The sequence below is a fragment of the Chelmon rostratus genome, chromosome 16 (genome assembly GCF_017976325.1).
Source record: "Chelmon rostratus isolate fCheRos1 chromosome 16, fCheRos1.pri, whole genome shotgun sequence".
Taxonomy (NCBI): Eukaryota; Metazoa; Chordata; class Actinopteri; order Chaetodontiformes; family Chaetodontidae; genus Chelmon; species Chelmon rostratus.
In genome coordinates, this window is record NC_055673.1 from 4,170,189 (window position 1) to 4,187,467 (window position 17,279).

The 17,279-nt window shown below is 41.2% G+C and overlaps 1 protein-coding gene across 2 annotated transcripts in view; it reads left to right on the forward strand.

Annotated features, from left to right (window-relative positions):
* The window catches only part of rnf19b (ring finger protein 19B), a 38,900-nt gene that overhangs the window by 3,427 nt on the left and 18,194 nt on the right, over positions 1-17,279 (forward strand). Inside the window, exon 2 of one of the 2 annotated variants that reach the window (XM_041955760.1) lies at positions 12,369-13,677. In XM_041955760.1, coding sequence (XP_041811694.1) covers positions 13,016-13,677 — 662 coding nt within the window. In that variant the 5' untranslated portion in view covers positions 12,369-13,015. The remainder of the gene's footprint in view (positions 1-12,368; positions 13,678-17,279) is intronic. The other variant, XM_041955761.1, reaches the window with a different exon arrangement.

A 17,279-nucleotide genomic window follows, 5' to 3' on the forward strand; every position in this document is an offset into this window, starting at 1 on the left:
GTTTCTAATAGCAACCAATACTACAGTTTCTGTGTCAACTAAAGCATTGATCTGGTACTGGGCCGCACAGAAAGAAAAAATAATTTCCATTATTTTGTTTTTTCACATAATTTTTTAATTTTTTAATTTTTTTGCAATTTTATTTTGAAATGTATCACGCGATTTCCCGTACTGACAGTGGAGGTGCCTGACAGTGCCAGTCTGCAGCCAGGTCCTCTTGACATGATTAAAAGTGGATTTACGTTAATTATTATTGTTATTATTATTATTATTATTAAAGAGAAAATACCACAGTTTTTAATGCCGATCTTATCATTTTATTTTGTTTTTATCTGCTACACCTTTAGACTGGGCCACGAAAATATTGTCAGAAATTAAACTGGGCCATGGTACAGAAAAGGTTGGGGACCACTGAACTAAAGTATGAGCTTGATCAGTTCAGTTACTTGAGTGACTGCAGAACAGAAACGGTCTGATTATCAGGCAACATCAGGTATCATGCTGACATCAGCATTGAAAAAAACAAAACATTACCCAACCCTGTGTATGTAATGTACCACACTAATATTAACAAATATGTTTTTGTCTTTTGCAAATTGGTTGATTTATTGAATTGATTAGTCAAAAAAGTCCTGTGATTTTGAGTTGACTAAGACTTTTGGTCACTAACTGTCCTAACTGACAGATGAATGAACAGAGAGAGAGATTAGAAAACAGTGGATGCAGTGTCATTAAGGTGGTTAAGTGGAAACTGGTCAAGTGTGTAGCGCATTTCCACTGAAAAGGGTGTGTAAACATTAGTAGATAACAATTCTTCCTCACACACACACACACACATGTCAGGGATATTTTATTCTATTCAAATGTATTTGTCATTCGCTTCATGGCATTAAAGGAAGCAGAAATCTTAGGGTGAGGCACATTTTGCCAGATGTTCGGATGGTTTTCAAGGGGAGAGGACACGCATTCAAACACACACACACACACACACACTTACAGAAAGTGTTCACATTGTGTATATGAGCTGGATTCCTGAGAAGAGCAGGACATCATGTCTGGTTTTTCCAGAGAGGAAAGAACTGCTTCCATTATCGGTGATATCACTCTATCTGCTCGCCCCCACGAGCACACGCCACAAACCAATCACTTTGCTCCCAAAATGACACGGCATCTACAGTATTTTATACACGTGGCCCTGCTGATCGGACAGTGTTTCTCAATGACATGTGAAATACTGACAATAAACAGTAAGTGCTTCTTGTTCTGTGTGACACTAACCTCAGCTGTGTTTTCTCAGTTCATCCAAGTCATTTACTGGAAGTGTTGATTTTCTCATAACCAAAAACCATCGATGAAAGTGAAACAGCTTCATTTCTTTATGTTTGTCAAATCTGACAGATTGATCTCTTCCAGCAGGTGTGGGACTTTTTTTCTTTTTCATCACCAGATGAAACCGTGATTGGTAATATAGACCTGAGGCGGTGTGACTGCATTTAATGAAATGAAATTGATGCAGCAAAGTTGTGTTACACATCTTCCCATCACCACACTTGGCACCCTCGTGAAGACGCAGTTAAATTGTCCAAATTATTAAGTGTTCATTATGTTTATGCCATTATCACAGTATTAACACATGTTGTGAGGGTGAGTGCTGGTTTTAGTTTGTTGGTTTTGTGCAGTTATAGGAACTCAGCAGACTTGGATGGTAGCGTTCGAGCTGCACTGGGAACTCTAAAAAAAAACATTTTCCTGCTCACGCTAGTTGTTCCAGAGAAAGACTGGGAGCTGTGCCAGCTAAGTTTCCATCTATTGTAAACATACATGATGGTCAGAAACACATTAGCTTTCTCTCATGCTAACAGCATGGCACCACTTTGGTCCTAACTGAAATATGTGAACAACTGTTTGATGGATTTCCACAAAACTTGGCACACACATTGGTACCATCATCAGGCCAATTAGCAGATGTTAGATGCTAACATGCTAAACTGAGATAGTGAAGATCATCTGCTTAAGATCAGCTTGTTAGTATTTTGCCATGCTAACATTAGCATATAGCTAAGTACCACCACACAGAGCTGCAAGTATGGCTGTAATGAATTAAAGTTCATTCGTGAAAAGTCAGAATATTATATTTTCAACACAATCTCCATTTACTAGCCTTTCCTGGAGCTTTCAGTTGCATCTCACTGTCCTCATCAGCCAGTCAAAGTTGGCCGATCTCAGTGAGTTAACTTTAATTAACCAGTTTCTTTTCCTACAGATGTTCTTTGGCATGCCTTTTTAGCTCACAGTTTTTGTTTTTAATTGAACACATATAGCACACTGACCTCTGATGAAATGGCTGGATCTGCCTCTCTTTGGCGAGGCATCTGATGTTGGACGGTAGTGATGATAATGATGGTTTTCCAGGTTTCGGTCAGTCAGTCTTGAGCAGAACTGAGGCTTTGCAAGGGTCGGTTGAAAACAGAGTTGCTCACAGTAGCAGGTTGTTGCTTTGCAGCTCAGTGATTTCATGTTGTAGGTTGTAAGGCACATCAACTGGTTTCCTTTTGTTGACTTTCTATGACACTTACTATCACAGTAAGTGAGTTCACAACAAGTTTTCTTTCATCTCTATGAATTAGTCCAGACAAACTGACACTTTGGGACAATTTTATTTTGGTGCTAGCAGCTCCACAGCAGCAACAACACCCTTCCTCACAAATTCTCCTTCTGAATGAGTTTTCAGCGTCTTAGTTATAAGCTGTGTTGTTGTGAAAGCTTGTTGGGCATCCAGATTCCATAGAAGAGTGTTAACTTTATGCAAACGCATTTGTCCTGGCAGCTCATCCAGTTTAGCATGTTTCACGCTGTAATGACTCTTGAGATTGGCCTTTTTCATCACTGTAACTGAGGCACACTGGTTTGACTTTTACTTCAACAAAAATGATCATTTGTCAAATTCTCTAGGAAAGTGTGACACTCTGCATCTACTTTTGTTTTCTTGACAGTCGCTGTGACGCATTGATGTGCCATTAACCACTATGTGCCTGTTGCATTTAGGGACCACTCAGAGGATGTGTTAGTCTACTTTTTGATCTAATTCCTTTCTAGAGATGTTTTTTATATTTCTGGGTTGCTGTTGTTTTGTATTAATGAATCGCGCCAGAGGCCGGATCAAATCTAGGATTGAGGTACCCCTTCTTGATTTCCACCACTATCCATCACCATTAGAGAACTACAGCTGGACGAAGGAGGCTCAGCTGTCAATGCAAATGCTGTGTATAACTGTGGGCTGTTGAAAGAGGACATGGCCTTTCTGAATTATTAATCAAAAAAGGTTCCTAATTTGTGGTTGTGTGATGAAAGCAGCTGTGTGGGAGGAGGCTGCAGTGAGGTCACCCAGTACACCGCGAATCAACACTGAAGCAAGAGGTTGGCATTCGGTTCTTTCTGCTCTAATGTGTCATTATAACCCAGTTAATCAGTCATGATATCTAATCTGCATGACTCAGCCGGTCCGTCTGCTCACTGGAAGTAGCCTTGACTTGTGTTTGTGCGGTCCTGTATTTTTTCGATGAGGACCAAATGTTCTCAAAAAGAAATAGAGATGAAAGATGAGGACGTTTTGCTTGACCTCTCTTCTTTAAAAGGAACATTTAGCCTCTAATAATGAGGATGTACAGTCTGTGCTGGTGATCAGTGTGATCCATAAAGGGTATAACTGCCTCAGAGCTGGACGATGCCTAACAACTGAACAACGGCTACTTTACTGCTGTTGGGTTAGTGCACCTGAAACAACAAAATGCCCATAATAGCTTTGCTCACTAGCTTTCATTAGCTACACCTTCCATGAGGATGTGGGTCCGTCTATAGTTACAGTCTAACAGTCTGTATGCATTACCAATTATACTTAATACTGAAATATAATGTCCACAATATGGCCAAATGCACGCTGTCCGTGTCATGCTAGCATCCTCCTCAGAGCTCAGATGTTTTAGCTGAGTTAGCATATTTAGACACACTTTTGCTTTTTGAGTTCCAGAACGTTGTGAGAAGACACAGAGTTGGATTGTGTTGCAGGAGTAAGTTTCTACAGACGGTTTGAGACGTCTTCCATCCATTTTGAAAATGACTTGTATTCAAGCTGCAGCTCATTGTGGAGAAACATACTCTAAACCTTTTAGGCACCTTTCAAACCGTCAGCATTTCATGTTAAAAACGCAGATTTGGTGGTATCACATTAGGTTAGCTTGATTAGCAGTTGCACTTATTAGCAGATAGCCATCTAATGCTAACTGGACTGCTTTTGTGCTTATGTTACTGCCGTGCTAACAGTTGTTAGCATGAGGTACGACACTGTTTCCACAATGTTCAGGAACACTTCGGAAACCGTTGCTGGTAAATACAGTTTGTTTGAAAATGACTGTATCCTGTTTGTATTTGTCTTTTACACAACTTTTTGGGAATCGGGGTTGTTGTACTTCCTGCTTTCCATTTTTGAACAGTGCATTTACATATTTCAACATGTACCACCCAGTGTGGATTCAGACATAATCAAAGACAGGATGAGCAAGACAGAAAGGTTGTTATGATCATTTAATCTGCATATTTGTATAGAATAAATGTTTATTAGTGAAACCTTATAAATGTTCAAAGTGAAGAATGCTGAAAAGCAGATGTGGTATAAAGTTACAAAAGAGGAGCAAATGGAAAGAAAAGGAAAGACAGATGCATTTGCACGGCTCTACAGTCAAATTTAATCCATTTGCAGCATGGACAACATAAGCAGAAGAGGTGATGACACTTCTTACCCTTAAAGACAAGTAATTACCTTTTAATGCAGGACCTTTACTTGTATTTTTACATTGAGGTATTACAGTATTTTTACATTGAGGTATTACTACTTTGCTTAAGTAACCAATCAGAATACAGAATACATCACTGGTAAAACCACATCCGATAAATCAGCTTTTTATTTTGCTTCTGGTTTTTATTTTATTGATGGAACAAGTTGGCTTTATGGCTGTTGTTCCTCTGTAGAAGCATGAGAAGCCGGCAGAGTCGCATCTTTACAGCAGGTCAGCCAGCGAGGGGTTTACTTTGCTACCCCCGCCTATTAGCTGATGGTCTCTAATTAGCCCCCCCACCCAAAGACACACACAAACACTCCTGGTTGAGCAAGGGGCCACCTGTTCTGCCCAGAAACCGTCGTCCCCCGTCTCTCAGATAAGCAGGGTTTAGTCAGTACCGCTACAAAAAGGCTAACAGTCGAGCCGTCTGCTGGACCACGGCTCTCTGCAGATCTGTCTGTTCACCTCAAAACAACGTCATCAGTCCGTTTAGACTGCAGGGTTTTAGCTGATGCTCTTATCCAAAGTGATAAGATGCTCTTGAACACTGAGTCGAGTGAAACATTAGGACTTATTTTGATGTTTAAGGGTTTTTTTTTTTTGCTACGTATGGGCTTATGGTTGAGTAATCTAAGAGTTAATCATGTGAAAATAATGTTTTGCAGTAAATACAGGCCGATGAACTGGTTTATCCAGCCATGTTTTGTTTTCAGTGCTTTCTTAGATATAATGGTTGCATGGTTATCGAATCTGCGCTCAAATCAGAAATATTATGATTATTATAACTTCCAGCACATCTGCGAGTGTCACAAGCAACCGAAGCAGTAAGAGCCTGACAGACTTCCTGGGAATCAGCACAGGCTATAAAGAGTTCGTAGGAAAGGTCTTTATTAATAATGTGTTTGGCAGGAGGGGGAGAAACATACTTCCCCACCACTGAATGATTATGTGACTGGAGAAGGCTGCAGTGTGTTGCTGATAGTGGTGAAAGTGGACTAAGTGCATTATCAAGTACTGCACTTATGTCCAACATTGAGGTACTTGTACATTACTTGAGTTTTTCTATTTTATGCTACTTCACACTTTATTTCACTAAATAAATCTCGTTCTTTTCACTCGACTTCTATGCTTTTCAGATTTTGATTACAAAACATGTGATCGGTTTATAAAATATGATGCATTACTGTATATAAAGCTAACCAACAGCATAAGCAGTGGTTAGGCCCACCGCCATCAGTTACACCATTAAAATGCTTATTACATGTTAATATACCAGTAGTTATAATCTGCTAATTATTGCTGAATAATTAATATTTTAATTAACAAATCAAACTTACCACAAGGCCCATTAAGTGGCTGCTCTGGTGCTTTCAACCACATCACATGGTCGTCCTCAGCAGATTTTGGAGTTAGCGTGTGTGTGTGTGTGTGTGTGTGTGTGTGTGTTTGTGTGTGTGTGTGGCCATTCTTAATTACAAGAATAACCTGCCAGAAGAAAAATCAGTTGTTGCTTTGTTAAATACTTTTAGTAGACATTTGATTTATTTTTTGAGTAGTTTTTAGATAATGTGTTGTTTTATACGTCTTTTTATGCTCAGTGAAGTGCAGTGAAAAGCTGCCATAAAAATACAGTTACACACTTTTCATTGTATTGATTTTTCAGTGTGTTTGCTGTGTGAATGTCTTCAGATCAGCTGTTTTTCTAAACTAAGAGTCCAAAAACCAAACATACGCAATTTTCAACAATACCGAATAAAGGAAAACCGAAAATCAATCAATGAGCTAATTGTTACAGCTGTAGTCCACACTGTGTGTGTGTACACAGTTGCCAGTTTATTAGGTACATCTGAAGCTCATGTTGTGTGATAATAAATCCTCACCTCATGCAGGCTACCATGTGCAGCTGTTGTTGTAGAGAGGAACCTTATGAGAATTTTGAAGGATGTCGTTTGTGGTTCTGTTGAATGATTAATTATTAATTATTTAGTCTGCCCGCACTAAAATAAGTGGGGTGGACAAAATAATCGGAACGCCTGTCAGAATCAATGCCTTGAATGAAAGTTACAACAAAAACTGAGCATTAGAACGTCATGATGTCAGCTGACAGCTGAGTGTATTTACTGCATGTGTGTGTGCTGCCAGTTGCAGCATGTTGGTCGGCCCTGCAGGGAGAGACTCGCATAGATTCACCTTCGAAAACAGAACAGTCTCGCTCTCTCTCTCACTCACTCTCTCTTTGTCTCTCTCTTCCTCCTTGTGTCTGGAAACCCATTATGAACCGAGAATTGGGCTGTAAGATTTCATTATGGTAGTCTTGGACCACTGATCGTTATAGTTTTAACATCCCATAAAGACACAAGATAAAAAGCCCCACTGGTGGCCTTCAGAGGCTGCAGTGTTTAATACACCACCACCACATACAAATATGTTGGATTGAACAAACAACATACTACTGAGTTTGCTTTTTTTGAGAACCTTAATCTGTTAGTTTGCCCTGAAGATGTAAAAGCCAGACAAAAGACCAGTGAGTCATTAAAATTAAAAGGCTTTATCCCCGTTTAGAGAGAATGTCATGACAATCTGCTTGCTTTGAAAATATCAACAATGAGAAATCTTTTGTGCAAATTTCACATGTAGGTCTGTCGATGCCCAACATGCAGCAAAAGACACTGGAATCTGCCTCTGGCTGCAAATAGCAATTCTAATAATTATGCATTAATGTCTATATCCATTTGTTTGGTTCCAATGTTGTTGGGATTGTTTTTTGGTTCAAATCCATATCCTCAAGTCTGCATTTAAGTTAGACCACAATGCGGACCACATGAGTGAATAGTTACGCTCCACCGCTGGAAATATCTCATCCTGTAAAAAAGTATGTTTCTGTCCTGTGTACACTGAGTTCTGCTGTTTCTCTCCAACCTTAATTTGCACTAATTGCAGTTCTGGAATTTTAAAAAGCAGTTTTGAGAACTGGCGTATAACACAAGTTTATCTGTGCATCATGGGACTCGCAGACGGCCGACCGACAGTAGCTGCTATGAAGCCTTCAGTCAACAGTTAAATCTTGATCTTAGTTAGCTGAGATGAGTATTTACAAACCACAACACACACGGTCATGTACATGTTGCACTGAACGGTTTGTCGGTCCAGACAACAAAAACTTTGATTTAGACGAGAAAAAGATCAAACATGTTACTGCTGGATGGAGGGGCTGAGAGTCTGGATGGCTGTGTGTGCGTGTATGTGTGCGTGCATGTGTGTGTGAGAGAGAGAGAAGGAGAGAGAGCTGAACTGAGCAGCAGTGGTGTAGGAGGCCAAGTGTGTGTGTGAGCATGTTGATAATAAATCAAGTCCAGATTGTGAAGTTCTCAGGCTGTTCAGACCTATCTGCCAAATGACGGCATGATCACAGCTCGCACACACACACACTCTCAATTTCTCCCACTAATTTGCACATTTTACAGCATGTGAATCTCTTCAGAGAACCAATGAAATCTCTCCTTATCTAACGACTGGGACACTGATATAATTCCCACTATTGATGAAGTTGACTAGATTTGATTTAGTTTTGTTTATTTAACATTTGACTGTTTGCAATTGTCTGTTTATTTTCGCAAAGATGTATGTTAATGATGATGACGTGTTTGACAGAAAAGTGTGAAATAGTCATTAACGCTCTCAGGTGCATGGAAATATATCTACATCACACTTTTCCAAACCACAGTTAATAAGTGCTTCACAAAAAAAAACAGCTCTGCACAGAATATCAGAGCAGGTGGGATAGAAATAATCACACGACCAGCAGATAGTTCGCTGTGTTTTAGTTCGGGTGGTAATATGATACCTGAACTTTGTTATCAGTGTTATAATAGGAAGGAGAACATGATACAGCCCTTATCAAATTAAATGTTAGAAAGTGCTTTACAAAAAGAAAACATAAAACAATAAAAATCAATGAGTCATGAAAGTGAAAAATGTAGCAATAATAATACTTTTATTTATATATTTAACAAGCGATTTTTTCATTTAACAAGAGTGTTGTATGATGAAATTTAATTTCCTAAAAAACAAACAAACAAGCATTTAAAACATTTTAAAAGTGCTGAATTTAATTTGGGAAAGTCTTTTCTCTTCCCTGCCATCAGAAGAAACCCGGGTCATAAATGTGAAATGTTTGTGTCGGGACATGTTACACACCTGTGAGCTAAACGTGGGATCGTTGGTACGCTCAGACTTCTCGAATCAGACTGGAGCAGCAGAGTTTTCAGTTAGAGAAAAAACAAGTGAGCAGATAAAGAGATCTGAGACATGATGAAGAAGCTCGTCTCTCTGATCTCTGTTGTTTCATGTCACCTCCCTGGAGAAGCAGGAAGTCTTTATCAGTACTCGAGAATCTCGCCTCCGCTTTTTTCCTAAAACAAACAAAAGCAAGTGGTGGAGGAGTGTGTGTGTGTGTGTGTGTGTGTGTGTGTGTGTGTGTGTGTGTTGTTAGCAGAGACGTCTGTTAGAGGGATGGAGGTGTTTCTTCATCAGGGTGTTTAGGCAACTTGTTACCATGAAGCAACATTACAGAACTGACACACCATTTAAGTTTCACTAGTTTGATTCCAGTAACAGGAGCCCTGATCACTGGGCCAATGGGAGTCCTGTGTTGGAGGCGGATGAAAAGACACACACACACACACACACACAAAGGCTGTCATCTGTGACACTGTGCGATAGTGTGTGTGGTGTCTTTGTGTGTGTATGTGTGTGTGAGAGAGAGAGAGATGCTCAGGGTGCAGCAGAAAAGAGGGCTATTACAAACTCAGCCAGTGGGAGGTTATATTTAGAAATTGTAGGATTTTTACACTCATACACATTTCAGTGGAGACCTAGTTTGACCCTGAGAAGATGGCGAGTGATGGCTGCTATGGAAACCGTTAATGGATGTGTATGTGTCAGTACAGTATGTGTTTGTGTGTAAAAAAAAAAAAAAAAAATGCACATAAAGGTTTCACCATCTACCCTGTCTAACAGTGGAAATCCTCCTCTTTTATTGATTTATGACCTCAGCTCTGAAGTGTTTTTCCTCCCTGCAGCCTGCAGCGTGTTGGCAGTGTAATGTAGGTTATCAATATTTCACATATCTGTTTGAAGGCCGCAGATATCAAACATGACAGCAAGGCAGGATTATTTTTTCCTTTCTGGTGAAGCGTCAGAAGTGTCTCCTCTATTTTAGAGATAAATCAGGATGAATCACCAAATTGGATACTGAGGTTAAAGTTAGTGTTTCTTAATGAGCAGTTTAGATGAATGAGCTATTAGTATATGATAGTAAAACACAGACAGGGACCATAATGAGCACTTCTGATACTTAAAGTAAATTCTGCTGATAACACGACCCCGATTCCAAAAAAGTTGGGTAAAAAAAATAAAACAAAAACGGTACAAAGTCAATATATTTAATGTTTGACCTCATTAGCTTCATTGATTTTTGTTAATATCTTCTCCCACCACCTCTTTTTTGATTTATGAGGGTTGCAGAGGTCAGAAATCTTTAATTATATGCAGAGTGGCTCTAAAAGTTTCCAATAAAAAGTTTATTAAAGCACATACAAATGACTGCAACAAAAAAAGGATGTTCAGTTCTTCTAATTCTTTCTGAGAAGCTTTTAGGATAAATACCCAAAAATAATAAAGGCCTATAATCAGTTTTGGGGTGCTCAGAGTTGTCTGCTTTCGTCATGACCTGGAAATTATAATAGAGTCAGACTTTTCAGCTTTGACTGAAGCCAACACTTGGCAGACGTCTCCCTGTCTGCTTTCTCCTCAGTGATTGCTCAGCTAATCTGTCAATCACCTGAACACGCCGGTCACAATCCCCTGAATGGTCTGACGTTTGCTGGGTCAGCACTACCCTGTGTATATATGTGTGTGTGTGTGTGCGTTTGGCCTTTAGACGAGCAGCCATAATCAGATTTGTCAAAGTCAGACAGAGAGGCCGCTCAGTTGTTTGCTGATGAGAGAGAGAAAACCAGAAAACGTCTGCACTGCTTCACTGCTTCACTGCTGTGAAAGTCTGTGTGCTGCTGAGTCTTTTTAATTCAGGCTGGTGTTGATTTATTTAATGTAGCATAACTGACATTTGTCTGTGCCGCTGAAAACCTTCTCAACAATGTCTCATTTCGGCTCGATGTATTTTTACATGAGTTTTTAGGTTTTTATTGACCCGTTTAGAAGCACGTGGTCCTTCAGCTGTCTTTAAAACACAGCAAAAAATAGACGTACAGTGAAAACAACACGCATCTTCACCGCACATAAGAGCTTTTTAAGTGTCTCTTACACACACTGTTTAACTAGCTCACACAGCCTGTAAGCCTGTATCGGGAACACAGGGTGTAATTATCATGAGTACATGTGAGTGTGCACATATCGCTTTTCACTTGTGTGTGTTCTCTCAGAGATATGTGTGTGTGTGTGCAAATAGTACACATTTATCGGTCATGTATTAATTTATAGTGCATGCTCAAATGTGTGTGTGTGAGTGTGAGTGTGAGTACACACACAATAATTATCGCTTTTCGCTTGTGTGTTGATGCAGAGATGTGTGTGTGTGTGTGCGTGGTGATTTTCAGCCTGTGTTTCTTCATTCACGGGTTTGAACGTGTCTTTTTATGAGTGCATATGCTACAGTGTGTGTGTTTTTATGTCTCTGTATTTCTTTATGCATAGAAAATATGTACGTGTGTATGCATATGAGTGATTTTTGTCTGTGCCTCTTTGTGCAATTTGGATGAGCATCAGTGTCTATTCATTTACCAGTGTGCGTCCTAATGTGCATGTTTGTTTATGTGTGCATGTATACTATAAAATTATCCCTCACTGCTGTGTGTTCATTCGGAGATGAACTACGATTTGTGTGTGCATACAAGTGTATACTTGTGTGTGTGCATTTTGGGAGTGCATATTTACGTGTGCATCAGTGTGTATTTATTTACCAGTGTATGATCAACTATACACATGCTTGTGTGTGTGTGTGTGTTTGTGTGTGTGTGTGCGTATATACAAGTGCCAGAGTCACAGAGTGGCTCGCTGTTTGCCTCGCTCATAGTGAGCGTCACCATGACAACGGCACTAGCAGCGCAGTGTGAAGTGGAGGAAGAGCTTGCGGTGCTCAGCGTGATGGAGAGAGATAGAGAGACTGGTTTCACATGAATACATGATTGGTCGGACTGGCTGATGATGTCATGTATTTAATTGGTGGTTTGACGTGTGTCTCCTCATGACATGTTGTTGTGCTTTAACCTTTTAATGGTGGTTACTTAACACATGCAGTATAACATTCTCTTGCATGTATGAGCCTGTCTGTCTATTTAAATGTAATTAGCACAGCAAGATCATCAGTCCGGGGTCACAAGAGTTAATGGTCAAATTGAAGAAGAGCAACGCAGAGTCAGAGAGAGAGAGAGAGAGCGCAGAGGGAGGAAGAGGGGTGTGTGTCATACTGAGCATGCTCTTTGTGCTAACTTCCTGCTCTCTTCTTCCTGACAGAACAGACCGTTCAGAGAGACCGGCGTTCAACAAGAACGAGAGGAAGACGAGCCGAGGAGAGGCTCTGAATACAGCTGAAGGGAATTCAACCAAACTGAGGAATTATTACAACATTCAGTCTCAGCTCTGCCCTCTGGATTTTTTTCTGTTCCTGTTTTTTTTACCCTCTGTTTTTAAGGAGAGTCATTTGTTGGAACTGACATTAGCCTTTTTGTTCGACAGTGAGAATCAGAGTAATGTTTGACCTCGACATCTGCCTGGTAGATGAAAGGTCTGGTATTTTTTCTTCTTTGTGAACCTTTCGACCGCCGAGTTTTAGAGAAACTCCGGGAGCCGAAGGGGATTTTTTTTTTCGCTTTGAACTTGCGCAATCTCTTTCATTTCTAGTTTTTGCCACTCTGTTATCCCACTCTGTCTCTTTCTGATTTCTCTTTGTTTCACATAAAAGGAAGAAAAGGAGGCGACTGACTCAAGTTTCTCTGACAGGAACTTCAATAGCGTTTTCATTCCTGTTTTGGATTCACAAGGGGACAAATCCTCCCTTGTGTGTGTGACAGAGTGTGTGTTTGTGTAGCTGAGTGTCCCTCTGCGATACATTAACGTGTATCGGGGGACAATAACTGGCCCTGTGTGTCTTTTCTGGGAAAATGGGATCAGAAAAGGACTCAGAGTCACCTCACTCCTCAGTGAGCGGTGTCCCCAATCCTAAGTGCCGTGCGGCGGGCAAACGCCAGGGCCGCATCTCCTTTCACAGCCTCTTTCACAGCAAACGGGGCTCTCGGGCGACCAGGGGCCCCAAAGCTGGAGCGGCCACCCCTTTATCCCATCATCACCACACACAACAACAGCTTCTCCCTTCTTCCTTGAGCTCAGCGCCCGCCGCAGCCTCTTCTACGCCCACAACGACTACCACCACAGCCGCCACGACCCCCCAGGACGCTGCCTCCAGCACACCCTCGAAGCCACTCTCCTCCAGCCAGCCATCCCTGGGAGGAGCCCCCTCCTCCGCGGAGGCCAATCTCCTGGAGTGCCCCCTGTGCCTGGTGCGCCAGCCCGCTGACCAGCTCCCAGAGCTGCTGGGGTGCAGCCACCGCTCCTGCCTCTGCTGCCTGCGGCAGTACCTCCGCATTGAAATCACAGAGAGTCGAGTCCAGCTCAGCTGCCCTGAGTGTGCCGAGAGACTGGCCCCGCAACAGGTGGCGGACATCTTGGATGATGCGGCTCTGCTGGAGAAGTATGAGGAGTTCCTACTGCGGAGGTGCCTCGCCTCTGATCCAGACTGCCGATGGTGCCCGGCGCCTGACTGCGGGTAAGAAACTAGCTTATTTTCTCTCTGTGTTCAGTGTAGGGCTGCAACTAAATCTCAGAAGGTGGACAACTTCTAGTTGGCCGATATGTTATGGTCCAACCAAATTCTCATTGGTCAGACAATCTCTGGAGTAACTTTCATAAGGAGGAAGGCCCTTCTTAATTCATCAGCTCAGCTCGCTCACGGTGTCTGTGACATTATAGGTGTACCTAAAGAAGCCTTCAGTGTTGATAGGCTGTTACTCGTGACTTGTAACCAGTCGTTGAGACTACAGACTAGAGTTGACTCACCTTCTGGAAATTTTGTTTGGGTTAGGTGAGGCATGGCACCTGGGTCGAGCTTACCTCCTGCACAGACGCCATCGACGTCATCAACACGCCTGCTCTGTTCACACAAGATCAGTCGGACTTTGCTTGGGCTTTGTATTCAGGAGCTGATTAGTGTTGGGTCCAACTGATTCAGACATTAGTGTTCTCACAGGCAGCTCCTCTGGGTAATATCTAGATAAATTCAGGGGTGCAGAGCATGTGTGAGACAGAGGAGGCTGCATCTGAGCCAAAGTAGCGCCCTTTTAGTTAATCTAGAGGTGACATGCAGATTGTTTTTCCCCTATCCATCAATTGATTGATTGAAGAGTACGTAGATGTTGAAGTACTAGTACATAGATATTCAGTCGACCCAGACTTTCTTTGGTTGACCTCATCCCCTGAACATAGTGAAAAAGGCCTGTCACAAGCTCTGAAGGCCAAAGTTGGCATCTTCAAATTGCTTTTGTGTGAGTCCAACAGCCCAAAACCCAAAGATATTTGAGAAACAATCATCTAAAAACAGGAAAAAAGCAACAAATCTTTACATTTGAGAAGCTTGAACTAGCAAAGGTTTGACATTTTAGACTCGAGCAACTAACAGATAATTAAGAATTGTTGATCATTCATTTCCTGTCAGTCAATTAATCGATTAATGAACTTATTGTTTCAGCAATAGTTCAGTGGACTGTGTGAGTATTCTGAGTACAATCTGGTAAGTCCTCATAGATAAGATAAGATAAAATAAGATACACTTTATCAATCCCCAGCTGGGAAAATAAGCAGCAGGTAATGGCAGTTACAAGATACAAAATAAAAGTGGACTATATATATGTACAATTATACAAAGGACTTATGTCAGAACAAAAGTATGTAAAAAAAAAATATACATATATATATATATATATGCTAACTGTAAGAAAAATTGCCATAAAAATTAGACTATAAAAATTAGACTATACACAGATTGCACATGGAATGGATAAAGTGACTACAGCATTAATGATATTGCACAGAAACAAATATGTATATGTCACAGTAGAATACTAATATGTATTTATATGTACAGTACTCAATGAGAGTGTAAAGAGCAGTATTTCAAGGTACTGGGTGAATAATAGATCATACATCACTGCAAAAAACAGTCAGAATATGGAAACCAGTGCTAAGTTAGGCAACACTGGAGGTGAACACTCTGACAGCTGCTGGTATGAAGGACCTGCGGTAGCGTTCCTTCTTACAGGGTGGATGCAGCAGTTTGTTGCTGAAGGAGCTGCTGAGAGCCCCAACTGTGTCATGCAGGGGGTGGGAGGCGTTGTCAATGATGGATTTCAGCTTGGCTAACGTCCTCCTTTCACCTACATCCTCAGTGATGTCCAGAGGGCAGTCCAGGACAGAGCCAGCCCTCCTGACCAGTCTGTTCAGTCTCTTTCTGTCCCTCTCAGAGCTTCCACAGCCCCAGCAGACCACTGCGCCTGCCTTCCTGTACAGGGCGTCAGTGTTCATGGACCAGTCCAGTTTATAGTTGAGGTGTACACCCAGGTAGGGGAATTTTGGGGTTGGAAATGGAGTTTCTCTCCTACATTATGAATGCTATAGAGGTTAGAGTTAGCTTTTCAGGAACTGGTCTGGGCTCATCTGCACCAGTGTCAGCTTGTTTCCATCCTCCTGTTAGTTTGGAGATTAAGCACACAAATACAAAAGAGCTTTCAAGTACTTATCTCTTATTTGCTCAAAGGTTTGTGCCAGAACGGCAATGAACTCTGTTGCCCTTTGGGGGATTCACCTAGTGCAATTAATATAAACCAATAAATAATTGTGAGAAACAGAAACTAAACTAGCATGAGTAAGACGAAAAGTGAAAATGTAGCAAGGCCGGCGGCATTTCATGATATTTGACAGATTAAATTCAGGAAGTGCTGCTGGAAGTGGTTTCATATTTAAGAAAGAACGTATTATCATTTAGATCCATTTCTCAAAGCCTGGACAGATAAACAAAGTTAGTGTTTATTAAGTTCATTAAGTCACAGCTTTAGCGTTTGGTTTCGACTGAAGAAGTCAGCGGCTATTAGCTCACATAAGTCTAGAGGAAGGCTGTAGTATCATCATTATCAGGCCAGTAGCTGGAATATCAACATCTCTCCTGATCTGCTGATCTCTTTCTCTCACTCTCTCCCTCTTTCTCTGTCTGATGCATCAGATCACTCGCTCAGTTGCTGTTTGATTGTTTCCTCATTCTTTCTGCTGTAATTGCCTGGATTTCAGATAAACGGCGTTGCTTCAGAGTCCACACAAACGACCGTATTTCTCTGAGTTGAAGACAACAGGATCCAGCGCGATCTGCTCTGTTCGAGTTTGAAAGTGAAGGAGAGAAACTCGAACTGGGTTAGAGGGCTGTAAATCTCGTCCTGTGGTCGGAGGAGGGAAAGTCAGATGGGTTTGGAGGTAGAGCAGCTCTCGTTAGGTTTCTGGAACAAATGAGAGGCGTTTGTTTCATCATAGAAAGCAAGAGTGATTCATGGTGTTTGTGTTTCTGTGTGTGTGCGTGTGGGAAGGAGGTACGCAGATACTCAGTGATGTTTTTCTGCTGTGGTTTTGTTCAGTAATACCGGTATTATCACAGGGGAAGGCCATGTGTGGTGTCTGTGCATAAATCTGTCTATATGTGCCTTCATGTGTGTGCATTTCTGTTTGTTTCTGTTTCTCCATCACTCTGTGTCACACCACTGCATAAACAGTGTTTAAAAAATGATGGGGTTCAAAATTCAGGAGCATTCAGCAGGTCTGTAAGCCGTGAAACTGGACATTTCTTAATCCTCAGGTGGGCACTAGAGGAAAGACAGTGGGTCATTAAAATCAAAAGAGTTTCTCCACATTGGAGCATGAATGCGATCAGCACGTGTCATGACAACCTGCCTTTTAGATGATGAGTTGACTCGTGCTCAGTGTTTAAAGCGGCAGAGGTTCATCATTAAAGCGCGACTAGGTGAGTTTTTAAAATAAAAATACCTGTTTTTACAAATTACAAATAAAAACTTGAATTCACAAGCAATAAAATCCACCTCACACTCAGAGGGTTTGCTGCTACAGACTTACTTGCTCTTGTATGACCAGTAGCATGAGTGGCTAGTGCTAACAAACGTTACATTCTTGCGTTCATTATAGAGTTATTTCAGTAAATGTATAACTCTTCTCCACTTGTGGTGTTACATAAATAAACCTTTAATTGTTTGTATAAAAGTGAAACAGGAAGTACCAAAAGTTACATAGTCTCACTTAAATTTGCTTTTTAACTTT